Source organism: Lytechinus variegatus, chromosome 17 (assembly GCF_018143015.1).
Source record: "Lytechinus variegatus isolate NC3 chromosome 17, Lvar_3.0, whole genome shotgun sequence".
In the NCBI taxonomy this organism is placed as follows: Eukaryota; Metazoa; Echinodermata; class Echinoidea; order Temnopleuroida; family Toxopneustidae; genus Lytechinus; species Lytechinus variegatus.
In genome coordinates this window covers 13,879,043-13,893,956 of record NC_054756.1, presented here as the reverse complement: position 1 = coordinate 13,893,956, position 14,914 = coordinate 13,879,043, and the positions used below count along the sequence as shown (strand labels likewise).

The 14,914-nt window shown below is 38.7% G+C and overlaps 1 protein-coding gene across 1 annotated transcript in view; it reads left to right on the top strand.

Annotated features, from left to right (window-relative positions):
* Nucleotides 1–14,914, top strand: part of LOC121430811 (nuclear receptor-binding protein-like) — a 36,191-nt gene that overhangs the window by 2,907 nt on the left and 18,370 nt on the right. Inside the window, exons 2-5 of the mRNA XM_041628223.1 lie at nt 2,364–2,486; nt 8,335–8,442; nt 9,691–9,821; nt 14,634–14,728. Coding sequence (XP_041484157.1) covers nt 2,364–2,486; nt 8,335–8,442; nt 9,691–9,821; nt 14,634–14,728 — 457 coding nt within the window. The remainder of the gene's footprint in view (nt 1–2,363; nt 2,487–8,334; nt 8,443–9,690; nt 9,822–14,633; nt 14,729–14,914) is intronic.

The window sequence follows — 14,914 nt, the reverse complement described above, 5'->3', positions numbered from 1 at the left end:
TACCTGCACTTTCTTATTACGGTAGTTATGTTAAGATGGAAAGTGGGCTATGCAAATCTTATGTATTATTTTTTATATCGAGGGAGAGACCTGCGGTTTATATTGATTCAGTTCGCCTTTTGCCTCCAAGGCACAGGTGACGCCAAAGCAAATGATAATACATGTACTGTAAGATGATGATGATCATGACGAATTACATGTACGTATGGTGGGGTCTGGGATTACGAGGATGATTCATGATTGATGATGATGATGAATTATGATGATCAGTGGAAGAAAACGCTTTCCAGGACTACTTTTTCTTCACACCAACCAAAATTCAACTCATTAGGATTTTCAGGACTCTTTTGTACATGTAGTTTTCAGGAGCTCTTGGGGGGGCATTTTAGTGGTGAATTTGGGGGGGTGTCCAAATATTTCTTTAGATTATGATGATGATGATGACAACGGCGATGATGATTAAGGTGATGATGATTATGGTGTTGATGATATGTACATGTACTGTACTTGTAGTACCGAATGGATGTTGTGTACACTACAAGTCACAATTCTTTGAATCACTATTACCTGTTAAAAGTAGAGAACAATAGATTCGGTCCACTGAATCTGTTTGATTTTAACTGGCACAGTAATATTTTAGTGATTTAAAGAATTTTGTCTGGAACAAGTTGTCTGCACTTTATACCTTGGTCACATTTGCTCTACGGCGGCCGTACGGCGAGTCAGAAACAGCCGTTTTATTAATTTTAATTCAAACCACCTATATGCAGCTGGTACAAAAAAATGTTAAAACGGCTGTTTTCAACTCGCCGTACAGCCGCCGTAGAGCAAATGTGACCAAGGTATAACATATACCCTAGAAAAATGCACAACACATTAAACTTCCGCTCTTGCCGATTAAAATGCCAATAAACTAGCATACCCCACTGTATTGATGTTCCACTTCAAAGTATGAAATTATGAAAAGAAGTCCTGCTTGGCCTACAGCGTGTGCAGCAACAGAATGGTAGCAGGCGTCATGTGTGGAACATGTGTCCATGCTTGTGCCATTACTCTACCTGGGCTGGCAATGTAAAGCCTGTGTACTGAATGGCAGTGATGTCATACATGACTAATGGATCGTCTAGACACGGAGTGTGTGCTGTGCTCATTGTGCGCCGTCTTGGATTTTAAAGGTCACGTCCACCCCGGAAAATTGTTGATTTGAATGGATAAAGAAAAATCAAACGAACATGTAACACTGACAGTTTCATCAAAATCGGATGTAAAATAAGAAAGTTATGACATTTTAATGTTTCGCTTATTTTTCACAAAATAGTTATGCACAACTCATTGATGTGCAAATGAGAGAGTCCATGATGTCACTCACTATTTCTTTTTTTTATTGTTAGAATTATACAATATTTCAATTTTTACAGATTTGGCAATTGGTCCAACTTGATTTAACCACAAACTGTAAAAATAATACTTATCGCACATGTTCAGGGAGAAATGAAATTAGAATTTTTCATATTTCATATAATAAAATACGAAAGAAATAGTGAGTGGGTGACGTCATCTGTCTGCTCTTTTGCATACCGACGAGGATGTGCATATAGGCCTAACTGTTTTGTGGAATTAAGCAAAACTTTAAAATGTCATAACTTTCTTAATAACTTTTATTTTGATGAAATTTCACTGTTGCTGGATTTTTCTCCTTTTATTCAAACCAACTTTTTATTGGGGTGGACTTGTCCTTTAAATTGCTCCTGCTGTATATTTGTTATTTGAGTCTCTTATAAAGTTCAGTTTACAGTGTACATGTAAGCCTGCATAACATGTATGTACAGTGTATGTACATGTACAAGCATATTTTTAATTTAGAAGGCCAATACCACCCCAACCAGTTGAATTAATCTAAAGAAAAAACATACATGTACAGTATATCTCGCACAAACTGAGTAAAGTATCATTACCAAACATATTTTTTGTTAATGTTTAATATTGTGATAAAGGACAAGTCCACCCCAACAAAAAGTTGATTTGAATATTAAAAGAGAAAAATCCAACAAGCACAACACTGAAAATTTCAACAAAATTTGATGTAAAATAAGAAAGTTATGACATTTTAAAGTTTTTCTTTAATTTCACAGAACACTAATAATATATGCACATCCTAGTGGGTATGCAAATGAGGAGGCCGATGATGTCATCCACTCACTATTTCTTTTGTATTTCATTATATAAAATAGGGAATATCCTATTTTTCAGTTTTTCTTGAAAGCAAATACAGTAATCAGCTGAAAGTAGTCTTTCTATTCAAAGAGTTTCCATTTGTCAATTTCACTTTTAGCCGCTATCTTGGTGTTTGTGTCTTTCTCCAGGTAACCCAGCGTGATGTACCAGGCATTGATGTGGCCTACCTGGCCATGGACATGGAAGAAGGAAGAGAGGTGGTTTGGAACGAGGTCCAGTTCTCAGCTCGGAGAGATTTCAAAGCTCAGGAGGTATTTATCTTTTTTTTAAACAATTTTAACATACCGGTAAATTTGTTCTATTGCACAAATCAATACAGACTCTAATTTTTGTAAAAAGAAAAAAAAGAGGAAGAAAAAGTAGACCTTCCACTGTTTTTCATTTCAATAAAAGCTGACATTGATAATGAGAAGTTGTGTTTCCATTCATGAATTTTAGGCTTCATATAATTATAATCATTATAACAGAAGACTTTCGATCCAAAATTGTCCACTAACTTCAGCCTATTTTTAACCTGTAGGAATTAATGTTTACTTCTGTTTTTCGTCTGTTAAACTCTGTTGAAATTTCTTGATATGATTTTCAATTTTCATCAATTATCTGATAAACCAATGAGAGTATGTAACGCAATGAACATTGCTGAATTTGGATATAAAAGTTAACAAACTGCATGCAACTTTGTTTATTCATGTGCTTTGTTCACATCAGCACACAAGTCTGCTTTGTCAATTAAACTAGAAATATATTATTTCAGAACCATTTGCAAGAATTAATGAAGAGTAATGTATCAACAGGCGCAAACCTGCAGGCGCAGCTAGAGATGAAAAAAATTATATTTGTGTTTCAATAAATATTTTGCCAAAGTTGGCAATATTCATCCCTGGGTAAAGATATGTTGTAACTTTAATACGAATACACAGTTCCAAATTTGAAAGTTGAAGGAATAATAGGCTCTCTCTAAAACTGTCCTTTTTCACTTTACACATTTTAAGCTGAAGAAAATGGTATTATCCTAAATATCCTGTGAACCTGTCATTACACAGTTAAAATTTATATCTGTTTAAAAAATAACAAAAAACATACATACATGTATGTGCAGAATAGTGATGCATTTCTCAAATGTCGGACTGCTGGCACATACTTGTACATTTGTATGCCATTGTTTTTTTTTAAAACTAGAATAATGTAGTAATTTTCAGCAATAGAAGGTACAGTATTGATATATATGCTTCGCGCAATATTGCAGGTGGTTTTAAGATAACTTGATGTACATGTACAGTACATGTGATAGCATTGGATGTGCTCTTCATCTCTCCCTCTTCCTCCGCCCACTCAACGGTCCCCCAGGCTTGATTTTTCTTTATTTATTACGGTACCCCCTTCATGTACAGTATTGCATTGTCTGGGAAGAGAGATAGAGAGTGTAGCTTTGAGGTAAACACTGTCAGAGACGTCAGAGAGATGTAATGATAAAAGGTGGATGTGATCCTCTTATACGGAAGAACCAATTCCGGTTTTCAACCTATAATTGGATTAATATTGAAAATGTTGAAATGAAATGAAGCTTTTACCACACCTGAAATTACACGTAGGCCCTACACTCATTTCATTATGGATAATGCATTTGGCAGGAGTCATAAGGATTTATAACGTTGATAATGAATGTGTAATTGTGAGCCTTGAAAGAGTAATCGTTTGAATATTGGATTGAAAGTTCATTGCTTTGTTTCAATTATTTTATGTTCAACTGTTTTCCCCGACAGTTGCTCAGTAACTTTCTTTCTGTGTGCGCAATTAATGTTTAGGCCTACATGCAGAGGGTGTGATAGAGCAAGGCTCTTCTACATAGAACACACTGTCTTCACCTTACTGAGTGACACCCCTTATTTTACTAATAAAACTTGATCAAAGTCTGGTGAAGGAAATGTCAGCCGTGCCCTTTGGGAATGAGTCTGGGATGAGACACAGGCAGTGCTACTTGTGGCAAGCTAAATTAATAATCTAAAATTCTTCCCCTCACCCATCTTCCTCTTTAAATCATGTCTGGGAAGATGATGAGCTCCTATTGTATTACCAGTGTGATTGAAGAAGAGGGGAGGGGCAGGGAGGGGTGATGTTAGATCACCATAGACAGCCAGTGTGATTGAAGAAGAGGGGAGGGGGCAGGGAAGGGTGATGTTAGATCCCCTTGACAGCCAGTGTGATTGAAGAAGCGGGGAGGGGGCAGGGAGGGGTGATGTCAGACCACCAAATACAGCCAGTGTGATGGAAGAAGAGGGGAGGGGGCAGGGAAGGGTGATGTCAGATCACCGAAGACAGCCAGTGTGATGGAAGAAGAGGGGAGGGGTGATGTCAGATCCCCTTGACAGTCAGTGCGATGGAAGAAAAGGGGAGGGGGCAGGGAGGGGTGATGTCAGATCACCACAGAAAGCCAGTGTCTTTGAAAAAGACGGGTGGGGGTAGGGATGGGTGATGTCAGATCCCCTTGACAGCCAGTGTGATTGAAGAAGCGGGGAGGGGGCAGGGAGGGGTGATGTCAGATCACCACATACAGCCAGTGTCTTTGAAGTAGAGGGGAGGGGGCAGGGAGGGGTGATGTCAGATCACCATAGACAGCCAGTGTCTTTCAAGAAGAGGGGTGATGTCAGATCAACATACATGTAGACAGCCAGTATGATTGAAGAGGAGGGGTGGGGCAGGGAGGGGTGATGTCAGATCACCTTGACAGCCAGTGTGATTGAAGAAGAGGAGTGATGTCAGATCAACATAGCCAGTGTGAATGAAGAAGAGGGATGGGGCAGGGAGGGGTGATGTTAGATCACCATAGACAGCCAGTGTGATTGAAGAAGAGGGGTGATGTCAGATCAACATAGCCAGTGTGAATGAAGAAGAGGGGTGGGGCAGGAAGGGGTGATGTTAGATCACCCTGACAGCCAGTGTGATTGAAGAAGAGGGATGGGGGCAGGGAGGGGTGATGTCAGATCACCTTGACAGCCAGTGTGATTGAAGAAGAGGGGTGATGTCAGATCACCATAAACAGCCAGTGTGATTGAAGAAGAGGGGTGGGGCAGGGAGGGGTGATGTCAGATCACCACAGAAAGCCAGTGTCTTTGAAAAAGAGGGGTGGGGGGCAGGGATGGGTGATGTCAGATCCCCTTGACAGCCAGTGTGATTGAAGAAGCGGGGAGGGGTGATGTCAGATCACCATAGACAGCCAGTGTCTTTGAAGAAGACGGGTGATGTCAGATCAACATAGACAGCCAGTGTCTTTGAAGAAGAGGGATGAGGGCAGGGAGGGGTGATGTCAGATCACACAGCCAGTGTGATTGAAGGAGAGGGGTTGGGATGGGGAAGGGCATTGTCACCTTGAAACCAATTAATGTTTGGTTTTGGTTTTGTCAGATCGCCACAGGTAATCTTCAAACAAAATGAGGGTGAGGATAGATTATATTAAACTCAATTTTGTGTTCACCTCCTGCTTTTATTTTTCTGCTTTCTCAGCTAATTTGTTCCTTAGAAAAAAGCTAATACTTTTAACAGGTCGTGTGTGGCTTTTCAAACGGAAATTCATGGAAAACGTATTTTTCCTCAAAATGCACAGAACAGCAACAGAAATTACTCCAAAATCTCAACAAAATATGAATACTTACTAGCCACAAAACATGACAATCCAAACATCGTGACTGCACTTCTCCATCGAAAAACATTCACAAGCGCAAGCTCAATTTTAGTGACCAAAAACGAGTACCAACTATATGAACATACTATACATGTAGAAGGCAGCACACCACTGTGTGTTGCTGCCGTCTACACTCAAAGATGTACACTGTACAGCACGATATATCCCGGGGGGGGGGGGGCACTCGACCAAAAAAGTGGTAGCGGTGTGCCGCGGGAGAGACAAAAAACGGGGGCCTTGGAGAGGGCTTATTGTAAAAAGGAGGGTCCTCGGAACGGGCTTCGGAACTACAATTTTGTGAAAACGGGGGCCCTTGGAACGGATCACCAGCGTGTGAGTACATGTACGTGCGTATGCATCCCTATGGAACGGATATGCGTGCATGGTGCAGCTAGCGCGGCCTCCACTGGGTGCGCTCGCCCAGAGACGATGGTCGGACAGAGCTCGGCGGCCGCTTTTCACCAAAATTGCAGCTGATCAATGCGACCGGAACGGCGTAACGAAAAATGTGCGAAGCTTTGGAGCGGATTTCTTTTTTCTCGATAAGAACAAAATGCTATGCCTTGGAGCGGCTTTCTTTGTTGTTTTTTTCTCACTAAGACAAAAATGCTATGCCTTGGAACGGAAATTTGTGTGTAAAAATGGGGGTCCCTCCGCGGCACATACCCACTATGCATTATATACTGAGTGCCCCCCCCGGGATATATCAAAATGGCGTATAGGCGAAAGTCGTTGACTGCTCAGAGCGATGTCTGAAAAGCCCCAAATTATTGATAAAACTTCATCCAGCCCTAAAATAATGCTAATAATGTGAAAGGTGAGGATGAATGCTATAAAATAGGTTTGTTAAAAGATGATACATACATGTACATATACATGTACATTAGATGAATGCTGATTTTAAAGTGTTCTTGGTACAGTGACAGATACATGTGCAAATTTTGACCAACGTGAGTATTGTGACATCACTAATCAATGGAATGCATGAAAAATGCATATTGATTTATGTTCTTTTGTCAGTAGTTATCCATATCGGTATGATATTTTTAGCTATATATCAACAGAATTTTCTCAATGATAACAGCACAAATGTACATGCAGGGGCTGCGGAATCGGGGGGGGGGGGGGGCTTTTTTTCCAAAACCGTGTACAAACATGCAAAAATGACCATACATTTGTGATTTTTAGCATGGTCAGCCCCCCCCCACTTTTGGCTCAGCCCCCCGGGGGGGGGGGGGGCACTCAGTATATAATGCATAGTGGGTATGTGCCGCTGAGGGGACCCCCATTTTTACACTCAAATTTCCGTTCCAAGGCATAGCATTTTTGCCTTGTTGAGAAAAAAGACAAATAAAGCCGCTCCAAGGCATAGCATTTTCTTCTTTTCGAGAAAAAAGAAGAGAGAAATTCGCTCCAAAGCATCGCATATTTTTCGTTACGCCGCTCCGATCACATTGAATGAGCTGCAATTTTGGTGAAAAGCGGCCGCAGAGCTCCACCGGCGGAGGCCGCGCTATCTGCATCATGCACGCATGACCGTTCCATAGGGATGCATACGCACTCACACGCTGGTGATCCGATCCAAGGACCCCCGTTTTCACAAACATTTGTCGTTCCGAAGCCCGCTCCGAGGACCCTCCTTTTTACAATAAGCCCGCTCCAAGGCCCCCGTTTTTTGTCTCACCCGCGGCACACACCCACCACTTTATTGGTCGAGTGCCCCCCCCCCCCCCCCCCCCCCGGGCTCAGCCCCCCCACTTTGAAAACCGTTCCGCGGCCCCTGTACATGTACATGCATACAGTACGACCTATACTTTCCTACACGTACAGTATCTTGTGATTGTTGTCAATATCACAATGACCCAAATCAACAAAATGTCCATAGCCCCCTATTTTACCCCTTCTCTTCAGATCAGGCGAATGATTGTTTGAATGGAATGTGACCTTTGTTTATTGTCCAGTCTTGTCAAGGAACATGGGTCAGATACACAAAAATATATCATCTTCTTGTAATTTATCCTGTATCGTCTCTCCTTCCTTCCTGTATTGGTGATCATGTGTACATACAGAATACTGTCTACCAAAGTAGTTCATTTTCTACATGACAACATGTATATGTAGTGCACAACACTACCTAAACAGGCTTCATTGTTCACGTACAGGTACGGATCTGTTTAATAGGAGAGGGGGTGAAAGGTGTATGCGCACAATGTAAAACTTACATGTATGTAATGGTGCAGCATGTAGAATGCATTATTTTTGCACCCTTTGCTTGCACATGTACATGTATGCCTTACATTAACATGGCCAATTATTTGTTTTTATTTTTTGTCTTTCTTTTATTTCTTTGATTTAACTGTTATTTACTTACAATCACATTTTAATGTTACTATTTTTTCTTGATCTTTTCTTTGCTACAGGACAAGATTCAGGTTGTATTTGACAATCTGATCCAACTTGAACACCCCAACATTGTCAAGTTTTACAAGTATTGGACGGACACCAAATCAGATAGAGAAAAGCCTAGGGTAAGCATTATGCATTTGGCCCTTTTCATAAAACCTGTACCCCGGTAATATAATACCCTTTTCATAAACCTATCCTCCAATTAGCCGCCTAGGAGTAATGCGGATAATTCAATAAAAATTGCGTTCACAAACTCCGAAAATAAGCCACATTATTTTTTACGAGCGCCCGTCCTGAAAAAGGCGGAAAATCGTCATGACAGCTGGACACGCCCCCTCCGATGCGGTTGTGTTGGAAAAGGGTGACCTTGTGACCGCACCATGGCAATTATCCGCATTATTTGGAAATGCGTTCATAAACTCAAAATCTTGTCCCGATGCTGCTATTATGCGGATAATAGCAGCATCAAAATGATGTGGATAACTCTGGACCAAATTATGCTGCTATTAGCCGCATAATTGTGTTTATGAAAGGGGTATCAGTTTAAAGCTTCTGAAATCATTCAATTTGATTGGCTTTGATATAGAAAACTTGTTGTAGTGCATGTTATCATATATTAAGGTCTTCATTTAAATGGGATCCAGTATCCTGGGTCCCGTCTTACAAAGAGTTACGATTGATCAAATCAGTTGTAACTCTATGGAAATCCATCAGTGTCATCATTTTTTCTACAGGAAATTGCAAAATGTCCTTTGTATTAGCAAAGGAGAACAAACTATAAATTGTCAAGAAATCATTCATTTTTCTACGCTTTGCTGGCTTCCATAGTTGCCATGGATTGGATCAATCGCAGCTCTTTGTAAGACAGGCCCCAGATGTACATGTACTTGAACAGTACGTGTACTTGGAAATATATATATATATTTTTTATATTTGTTAAGAATGCAGGCCCTGTTTCATAAAACCTGTTTTGCAATAAAAAGCTATCATTCAATTTGAATGGCTTAAATTAATTTTGTTTATAGATATTGAGTTGAATATGCAGATCTGTATATTTATGAATTTTCTTATCCATACCATCACAAAACTTCCAGGAAATCTGTTGTGTGCAAGCAAAGTACATTGCCTCCCCCCCCCCCCCACTCCAAACAACCCTTCCATTTAAGAATTTTTATCATTTACAGGGATTTCTCTGTGAAGGTCATGCAGATATTCAGGTTTAAAGGAACGACAATGAACTTTTCTTTGGATTTCACTGAAGTCACAGGGATACAGTCTGAAAGCATATTACGAAACTTTGAATGTCATCTTTGCTGCCGAGAAGTACATGTACATTGTTTTCTTTGATTCTGCTATGTTTCTTCTTGTAGGTGATCTTCATCACAGAGTACATGTCTTCAGGATCTCTCAAACAGTTCTTGAAGAGGATAAAGAAAGATAAGAGGAATATACAAGAGAAATCTTGGCGGAGGTGGTGCACACAAATCTTATCAGCGTTAAGGTACGTGCACTGTGTAGAATCATGTAGTCAACACTCTCATGACCATCGGCCCCAAGTAGCAACAGACTGCATGCTTGTAACAAAAAGAAAGGATCATATTAAACAAATGAAATCCTTTAAACGCAAAACTTGAAAAATGCATGCACTTTTACATTAATATTGCGATGAAAACAGTCTCTCCAAGAACTGGTCACATCAAGCAAATGAAATTCTTTAAAGCGCGAGAAATGCCTCAATGACATTTGCTCCAGCTTCAGCTGTGATAAAGCAGATATAATTACCAAGTTCAATCCTGGATTTCACATTTCATGTACACCCTATCGTGAACCCAACCCTAGACCTAAAACCCTATTCCACCCGACCTTAACCGTACAGTATAGACGAAGTAAAGCCTGGAGCAATTGTCGCTGGGGACAAATATTGTGTCACCCAAGAAATGCATGCATTTTCAAACAAACTGCATTAACTTTATTCACCGACTTATTCGTAAAACACCCATTATGAGCTTGATCCCATCAAGAAAAACACAATGTCAGGGGAAAATTCTAATTTACATGTGCACCTGATACCCCCTCTAAATCACCAATGAGAAAAATGATAGAGTACCTTTATAACACAGGTTGATGGCACTCTGATTCCAACCCACTCCAGACCTACACTGTACATGTATACATTATGTACCTGAGTAGATTATGATCCCTTTCATAGTCACTTGAGACTAGGATTTAATCCGGGTTCCTAACACAATACTGGTAATTCATTTTGGATTGGCAACATACAGTCTACTGTAGCTTTGTAAGTGTGATATTATAGCAGGTCGTTATCATCCTTATCATTTCTCCGCTCTCAACCCGGGTGTTATATGGATACATGTAGGCCTACAGTACCTACAGTACGTTTGACTATGTATCCTCAAAAGCTAAATAGTCGAGTCATACATTACATGCAATGATTGAGGTGAAGTCTTGCGACACTAATATCAAGATGTAATACTTCAACCAATTGTCCAGAGAATTATGTGGGCTAGAGTGTATGGAAAACTTTTGAAAGCAAAATCATTTAGTCTCCGATGGATTAATTTTTATTTAAAGAAACATATAAGATGAAACTGGTGCCCTATGCACCATAGTGTAGTAGGATTGAGATATAACTCATCATTCAAAAATTGTTCAGCAGCCAAGATAAAACATGAAAGTTCAAAGTACTTCAATTCTTATAATAGCACGATCTTTTTTCAATGTTTACATATCACTCTGTAATAGCTGATGACTCTCACACGTTTCCATTGTTTACACTGGTAGTCTATTATTAGATGCTTTATTTGCTTCAAATAAAAAAAAACCTCTTACTACTATCTAGGCAGCTGCTGCAGCTTTTGTTTTTGCTTTACGAGTCTGATGCCTTCATACAAAACGTCAGCAATGTGTCTGATGTGGAAGACTAGAAAGCCTATATACTCAGTCTATTGTATTTGTTGCTTTCTTTTTCATGTCCTGTGGAAGTTTTTATTACCCGCATCGAATCCTGGTCGATAAAAGAAAACAACTAAAAGTTGAAAACTATAGACGGAAGTGTGAAGGCGGTGGCTTCTTTACAGCCTTTTTGTGTAGTCTTCTGTATCAGACATGTTTCTTGCATTTAATAGCGCAATGATAGCAATATACATGTGTAGCTGCAGCCTCCTTCTAGATTGTAGGCTACATTGTACAACTAATGTGTACAAGACATCTAGTGTTCTAATTTATCCATACAGTTTACATTAACATTCCCCCATCACACTTATTCGATTCAGCAGGAATCAACCAGAAGCTGGAATGAAAAAAAATATTTAAAAAATCTAGAAATTTTTGGGAGGAACTTAAAAATTCACCAAACTGGAGTTGAAATTCAGTAAATTGACCAGGTGAATCATCATACACTAGTCAAAATGAACAGCAATGGAATCAGATTGATAATTTGTGCTACATTCTTTGACATTCTAGGCGCATTTTAAATATTCAGACTGCATTCTGAGTGCATTCGAAATATTTTTTTCATTTCTTTTGGCCGCCCCGAAGGTTTTGGTCATGTTGAAAATATTCAAGGGGTATTTTCGAATGGTGTTCGAAATAGATTTAAATGACCCACTGGTGGTCGAACAATAGTCCTTTCATTCCGGCCAATTCTGCTTGATTCGGAATAAGTGTGATGGGGGCTTTTATATCAACATCTAATAATTATATTCATAAATTGGCAGGTTAATACTTATATGTACACACATCAGGGTATTATTTTGGTCATCTTCACAGTTCACACTGGTTTTCTGATTATATCAAATTCAATAATAATAGTCAAAAGTTCTAGAGATCTTATCGTATGTAGACCAACTTCATTTCTAAAACCATCTGCAATTGTCCCCCGTCCCTCCCCTTTCAAATTATATGGAATCAGTTTACTTTGATAGAATATTGATTATGATAAAATTATTGCTCATTCTACATGTACATGTAGGCAAGAACTATGTGAACGAATATGAAAAATCCTGGATAAAGCCACAGATTATTGTGCTCCAATATCCAAACAATCTTATTCTGAAAATGGTAACTAAATTGCTACAATTTACCATCAATTGATTCAAAAGTCCAAAGGTATTTGTGATCACCATTCATATGCATGATTATGCTACGCTACAGTAATGTCACTTTGTACATGGGTGATTCCCCTCATGCTGATGTCATCATGGCTATGAATTAGTTGCCTACTCTGTAGTCCTACAATGCATGTTTCTATCCATAGGCAATATTTCTATGGAAGCATGCCTCCAAGGTCACTAATCAATTTATACACGTAGTTGTATTATTAATGCATAAAGTGCATGTCATTAATAACTGCAGGGGGCATGAATATAAACACACTTATACACATGTAATACTGAGTGCTTTTTAAAGGGGAAATTCATTGGCACATGGCATGGGATGAATAGAAAGAGAGGGGGGGGGGGGGGGGGGGGGGGTTGATAGAGGCCTTCCTTTTATTTTTATTGTTGCTTCTTATTAACACACTGACCCAATCAAATACATCTACAGTAAATACTACATAATCACAAATGGTTTATTAAATGCTGCAACAGCATTAAAAACCATTTGTGATTATTATTATTATTAAAACAATTAGAGAGTCAAAAGGGGCCTAAGCTTTCGATCCTAGCAGAATCTTCGTTGGAGGCAAAAAAATGACTATTAAAACAATTTGTGAATAATCCTTATGCCAAAGCAGACTATTTCTTTTTTACAGTCGGTACGTACTGTATACTTCAGAAGTTAGCTCCAAATATATTTTGTGCAAAGTTGCATGATTGGTGCGGAGATTCGTAGCATGATGTCTGATATGAACAAGTTGAAATCACAACATAGATTTTAGCCACACTTGACTAGAACCCAAGGAATATTGTCTGGTAGAACTACATGTAAAAATAAAATGTGGAGTTGATAGCACAACACACATTTGCCAAAGGAAATAATTGAAGTGTGTTTGATGTAGTTAAGTGTTGTTTGCTTTTATATGTAGGTCTCTCTCTCCCTCTCTTATTTTTAGATGTTTGTTTTACAAATGGGATTGAAAATATACTTCATGATATGCAATACAGGTTGACATCAATTGAAGCAATGCCTGGCTATATGTACATGTGTGATTGCAATAATAATGTACACGTAACCCCCCCCCCCCCATATCCAATGGAAAAGTTATCAATTGAGAAGACATTTTTTTGTGGATTGCGCTACTGTACTCTTACACATGTATGTACAGTATGTACATGTATGTTGCATTTGATGTTTTACATTCGTTTTACAGCTACATGCTGTATAACGTACGTATATTCGTCATTGACAAAAAAAAATCCCTTTCGCAAATAGTTAATGAATTCATTACATATGTGTGTATTAAATAAAAAAAAAACTTCCAAATAAAATCCTGAAAAAAATGTGAAGTTTTGGGCCCTGCTGGCAAGCAAAGAGTTACAATTGATCCAATCAATCGTAGCTCTATAGAAATCCATTAGTGTCATAATATTTTCTACAGGAAATTTGCACAATGTCATTTGTAAACAAAGAGAAGTATAGTGAATAATCGAAAAGAAAACAATGCATAAATATACATCACAAATATTTTGAACAAACATGCGTAATAGATGTTGACATTGCTGGCCATCCATAGTTGCGATTGATCGGATCAATTGCAACTCTTTGTAAGACGGGTCCAGAGGTGGTTTCTCTGGAAAAGTGGTTGCAGTTAACACTGATTTCACGAGGAAATCTATCAAACCAAGGCCAATCGTCAATACATACATGTATAGGCCTATGTTATGACAGATCAAGCTCTGGGTCCCGTAACACAAAGGTTAGCAATTAATCGTACACTTGATTTTTACGATTATTTGTACATGGAATCAATCGTAGAAAAATGTTCCATGATCCTTGCTATTAAGTTTTGTGTTCTGGGCCCTGTTACATAAACTGAAGTTTGTAGAATGATGAATTCTAAGCTGAAAAAAAATGATCACAATAGGTGGTCCCCAACACAGATAAGCACATGTGGGATAGTGTGTTATTATTTTTTAAAAGACCCAATAATGCAATTCCATGCTTATTTTTGCTAATTTCTCAGCAATTACACAGTTTCTTCCAAAATGCTTTGGCACATATTTTTTTTTTCATTTTATGCAAACAGACATTTGGATGGTCATTTCATTGGATTCTATGCAAACTGATATTGAAATGGTATTCATGTAGCATTTATTACTCATTAATATTGTTATTATTGGTATCTTTGTAGTTACTTGCATTCCTGTGACCCTCCCATCATTCACGGCAACCTCACAACAGATACAGTCTTCATTCAACACAATGGCCTCATCAAAATTGGATCAGGTAAGAGGGATATTCACTCTATCATTTTCCCATTAGGTCTACATGTTTTATTTCTATAAACATGTAATGGGAAATTTGGATGATTTACATTTTATATCGGGAATGCATATATTTTAAGTGTGGCAAGAATGTGCAAATTGAAGAAAATTTACATGCATATTTTCATAGCAAATCATTTGAAATTTA